At 21.3% G+C, this 5765-nt stretch overlaps 2 protein-coding genes across 2 annotated transcripts in view; one reads left to right on the top strand and one right to left on the bottom strand.

Moving 5' to 3' along the window:
* LOC108545566 (fatty-acid amide hydrolase 2) overlaps positions 1 to 1058 on the bottom strand; it is a 24104-nt gene extending 23046 nt beyond the window's left edge. Inside the window, exons 1-2 of the mRNA XM_017897252.1 lie at positions 951 to 1058; positions 536 to 744 (exon numbers count right to left, since the gene is read on the bottom strand). Of these exons, the coding sequence (XP_017752741.1) occupies positions 536 to 714 (179 nt within the window). The 5' untranslated portion in view covers positions 715 to 744; positions 951 to 1058. The remainder of the gene's footprint in view (positions 1 to 535; positions 745 to 950) is intronic.
* Positions 1059 to 4509: 3451 nt separating this feature from the next.
* Positions 4510 to 5529, top strand: LOC108545576 (uncharacterized; the record flags this gene model as incomplete). Its single annotated transcript, XM_017897270.1, has 3 exons — positions 4510 to 4575; positions 4986 to 5063; positions 5131 to 5529. Coding segments are annotated over exons 2-3 (426 nt in total), but the record flags the coding sequence as incomplete, so codon positions are not given.
* Between the last annotated feature and the right edge of the window lie 236 nt (positions 5530 to 5765).

The following is a 5765-nucleotide window of genomic DNA, read 5'->3' as shown; positions in this document are numbered from 1 at the left end:
AAATAAAAAGAAATTTAAAAAAATACACAATTAAAAATAAGGAAGACATAAAAGCTAAAATATTATTGGAATGAGAAAATGTTCAACCAAGAACAATGCAAAAATTAATGCAAACAATAACAAAGTGAATGCAAGAAATTATAAAATTGAAAGACAACCCAAATGACCATTAATTTTAACAAATTATAGATAATAATGCTACATGTATGAAGACATTTTTGACCACACTTTTATTGAGTCTGCCTTCTTCTTTTATCTTTCTTTTACTTTCACTGTTAATAAATTATTTATTAGCATTATTTATTAAAATTACACAACATTAAATAAATTTTTATGTGGAGAGACTTTTTTAACTGACTATATATCTAATTTAAATAGCTAAAAAACATAAAAATCTATATTTATATAATAATTCTTCAATATTTTATTATATAATATTTTAAGTCAATTATTATTAATTCATAAATAATCCGTAATAGTCACCAAATAACTAATTTTAAATGATACAATATAAAAAAGTAAAGTAATAAAATACCTGATTTTTTCAGCTAATTCCGATGCACTCATTAACAATAAGTTATTCTTGATTGGTGGTACTTTTTGTTTCTTATGATTATAATATAATCCAAAAATGAAATCTATCAAATAGTCAAATATTATATGCAATTGAATGAACAAACATTTTAAAAAATTCTTTAAAGTTTTAGTTGACATTTCAAGTATTCTTTGGCACTTGTCACTTTCCTAAAGAATATAGAATTATTTAAGTTAATTAATTTTATTCATTATATAATAAGCAATTTTTAAGTTTAAGAAATGTGTACATAATTATAAGACTTCTACTTATTTACCTATTATAAATAAAATATGTGAAAGTACATTTTTATAACTAAAAATAAATATTTAATAAAAATATTTATTTCAGAAATATTTTATGTATTTACATGTACCTGAGACTTTGGATTTCGTATTGAAATACACTTGGTAAAATTCAAACAATTAATTGGACTGTAATATGTGTTTAGACACTATACACAGGTGCAAACATTAACTCAGCAACTTTCATGCACACACATCCATATGACATGAATGAACATTGGAGCAATATATTATAAAATTGTAATGATTTACAAAATAAATTTTACTAAATATCCGTATAAGCTTTCGTTTTAATTATTGACAAATATTTTAAAGTAATATAATTATTATTAATTAATGGTGTAAATATAATTATTAGAACATATTGATGTAATTATAATAGTATAAATGGAATATATTATTGATAACAGAATTGACAAATCACAATCACTAATTGAAACTAGATTTTGAATTTTAACGAAATGATAAAACAAATAGAATTTAATATTATCGAAGATAATATATATTATAAACAAAAATCATATATTAGTTTATAACTATATTTCATAAAGATTTGTAATATTATATAATATTGATTCAATTTGTATATATAATACGTATAAAATTCAGCAAATTAATAAAGTTAAGAAATTAGAATGGTTATCATTGAATTTTATAAATTTTAAATTCAATAAGCTTTTTCTAAAGACAATAATAATAAATCAATCAGTTTAACTATAATGGAAGTATTTTTTATAATTCAACTATTTCGAAGCAATACAAGCATCTTAATCCAAATTATTTTATTAAATTTTTATTTAAGTGAAAAAGGGACGACATATTTTTAAAGTAATTAATATAAACATCATCAATTTATGTCATAAGAGACTACATTACATTTCTAAATCGATAAAACAAAAAAATTACAATTACATGAAACTATTCTATGATAATGTCAATACAATACAGGTTTATTAATTTTCATAAAACATTTAATTAAAATTCGCATTTAAATTCAAAGGGTACATTCATAAAGTATTAGGGCAGGTATGAAACGATATAAAAACAAGCAAAATAATTCTATATATGTATAAAATTATTCGTCTGTAACATGACATGTTTTTAGTGTATTTATATCTAATTATGTTAATATACAAATTAGAAACGAAATTTGAAATTTATACATTTGCGAAATACGGAATATATCTATATGTTGTCCAAATACTCAATGCCGATGATATAGCTAAAAATATATAAATTAGTAGTTTAAATTAATTAGTTTAAACTACTAATTTATTTAAACAGTTAACTGTAAGTTAACTGTTATCTTTAAAAAATGAATTTGTAACATATATCATTCCACATTACAAAATCTAATTGCAATACAAAGAAAGTTTAGATTTTAATTAAATTTTTCTAATTTCACTTGGAACGAAATTATTATTTGACTAATTGTAAGTTATTATACTCACCTTATACGAAAATATTAATCACATAATTCATGATTCATAGATTGTTGTAAATAAAAGTAATATTAAACGAAAAATATGCAACATGTTCATTTATGTTGTTTATATAAAATATAGAAAATATAGAAAATATTACATGTTTATATAAAAATATTTAATCCATAAATCTATTATTAGGCTATGAAAGTTCTATTGGAATAAAATCTTGAATTTAGTAAGAACTGAATACTAACATATTAAATTTTATAATATCTGTAAAATGTGTAATAATACTATTGAAATTTATGATAAATTTCGTATTAATATGTAATTATATTATAACGTAAATTTATTATTCACATTTTTTTTGTAATAAAATACTGCTCTTACCTATGATATGCAGGTAAGTCACAAAAGTATTCGTAACTTTGCAATTATCAAATTCAAATGTATAGTATTTCTTAACCATATACATTCTGAAAAAGTCATAAATAGAAATACATAATGTAATGACTATGTTTGTAAATGGCATATATTTTTATTAGAAAATTTTAATTTATTATTGTGTAATTGAAGATTTAAACATTTTGTCGCAAATTTAATGTTACAGAAGTATTTGTTGTAACTTATTTGAAATATAATATAATATAGTTATATCAAGTATATTGACGATTAAAAATTTTGTTGAAGCACCTTTGGATCTAATAAAACATTGTAATCTGTCTGACATGCTATCAACTAGCTCTTTTGTATATTCTTGGTCAATAAAATTCTCAATTTCAGGATAAATTTCTATTTTAGTTCTTTATTTAAAATATCATATTTCCATAATTTTCTTTCCATTTCTGTTAAAAAATGTTTTATTGAATTAATGTTGAAATTTTGTAAGGTATTATTAAGAAATATGGAGAATGTTATGTAGTATCCATTATTTGATAATGTGGGTTATATGTTTGGAGAATATGTTTAGAGCTGAGCATATCATGATTGTAAAATTTATTGCTATGTTTTATTTATTTTGCTTTCTTCATTTGACAAATCCAAACAAAACTGCTATCGAAATTTGTATAATGTATGTTTGTAATTATTACAAATTTTGGTTTAAGTATTTATATAATATTATAATACATAATATATATAATCTGATTGATCAATAATATATATTGTGAAATACGTATTCGTGTACATATTGAATAATACATACTTTACTCATAATTTCAAGTGTAATTTTATCAGTAAATAAAATATTGGTGAAGAGCATTTGATTCATTTGCAATTTCTTTAATGTTCATTCACAGAATTGCATATGATTTTAAAAACCATAATTATGTAACTGTTGGTGGAATGATACATGGAAAAGATGAAATTTGTTATTGAAGTACTCATAAAATACTTGATTAACGAATACCACTTTCACATTTAAGCTATCTTGTATTGCAACAACTAAAATGTTCATTATATTTTCGTCATCAGTTATATTCTGACTTTCTGTTTTTTCATATCGATGTTCCTTGTTGTTTGAAGAGATTTTACCATGTTCAAAGAGACAGAAAATCAGATTTATCCAACAGATTTTGCAAAACATATATTGCGACTGATAGAAACATTCAAAATAATTAATAAATATAGATAATATAAATACGGATTCAGTGTTTATTTATGTATAATGATACATCTAAGCAATTACAAGAGTGGTGTACCAATAAACAGATAAGACAAAAAATTATTTGAAAGATGCTTTGAAACAATTTTAATTGTTCTTCTATAACTTTACGAGTAACTGTAATTGATTTTATGCAATTTTAAATGACCCTTGGTTATCGGTCATTTGTTTTGAAAGGCTCTATTAAAATATAAATAAAGAAACATATTTCATTTTAAAAAATAAGGTTGATCTTTATATATTATTTATGCCTTCACTTATAAAAATATTATTAATATCAAATTATGTGTCTTTCAAAACAAAATAACTTTAGTCCTATATTTTTCTTTTTTCTATGAAAGATAAATACTTAAATTATTTTTTTGACCTGCTTAAATGCATTATTAGACACCACACGCACGCACGCACGCACATTGAACGTCCGCAAAAACAAAGTCAGGTTCATGTTTAATTAACCAGAAGAAATAGTAATTTTACAAAAAAAGTAACATATAATTTTATAATGTGAAGATATCTTAGTTTTATTAAGTAACAAAGTATCTTAAAGTATATGTAAGAAGTGTTTGCGAACTATAAAAGTTTATAGGTTATATTTTTCATACATTGGTAAAATAAAAATTCTTATAATATATTTTTGTTTTACTTTACTAAAATAAAAATTCATAAAAATGAAAACATAGGGACATTTTTTATTAGATATAAAATGTTATTATTTAGCAGGTGTAAAATCGGATTAGTGAAAAATTTGAATCTCTTTACGATTTTAACATATAAAAAGAATGCAAGAATATAAACCTCCTATTTTTAGTTTTTCTGTGATAAATAATATTAAGTGAGAATATATTTTTTATATTATTATGTAGAATAAGTATGTAATATATTAATATGAGACACATTATAATAGTTACTGTAATTAAATCTAAATAAATAATGTCTGTATGTTATACATTAATTATACAAATTTGTAAAATTTCTTTTTGTTTACCTTTTTAAAATTATATTTATTTAATTAATAGGCTATACTAAAACCAACTTACATGAAATAATACTAAGAAGCAAAAGAAATAATGCGGAAGATTAGAAAATCAAAAGTGGTATGTAACAATGAAATTTCGTATTATTAATTTAAGTTACTAATGTTAAATGGTATATTATTTTTAGAACGAAGCTATTGAGGTACTTTGGTTAAATAAACGTAATGGAATGAAGAAAAAAATGAAAGAGGAAGAGGTAGAAAAATCACAGGATGCTCAGTGTAAAATTATATATCATTATAAACAAAATGAGAGGTCATACCCAATAAGCTTCTCAAAATACAAGATTCTTTCTCAAATAAAATCACATATGAATAAAAAGCATTGGAATAAAGCTAAAAAGTTACTGTTATTATTACTTTATTCTTCTACTGATATTGAACCATTGATATGGCGTTATTGTTTTATATTGACATTATATAGTAATATTGATAATTTATCTAATATTTTTCAATTTTTCAAAATGTGTATTGGTAGTTCAGATTCTGATAGGAATTTAATATTGAAAAATATATTGTTATTAGAACATCGTAAATAAAAATTTTTTAATGACTTAAAATGTTTCAATAAAATAAATTCTTTGTTATTAATATTTTTATAATGTGCATTAATGACTGAGTTTAAATGTTTAATTTACTGAAATTAAAATTAATGCAGCAATAATGGGTTACTGATTTATGTAATTATATAACTTGTAGTACAGTTATATTGATTCATTATGGTGTAATATATCTTAATAATAATAATAATAATAGAGAATTT

The sequence above is a fragment of the Eufriesea mexicana genome, unplaced genomic scaffold (genome assembly GCF_001483705.2).
Source record: "Eufriesea mexicana isolate 0111107269 unplaced genomic scaffold, ASM148370v2 scaffold484, whole genome shotgun sequence".
Taxonomy (NCBI): Eukaryota; Metazoa; Arthropoda; class Insecta; order Hymenoptera; family Apidae; genus Eufriesea; species Eufriesea mexicana.
Note: the sequence above shows the minus strand (reverse complement) of the source record. Positions and strands in the feature narration are given on the sequence as shown.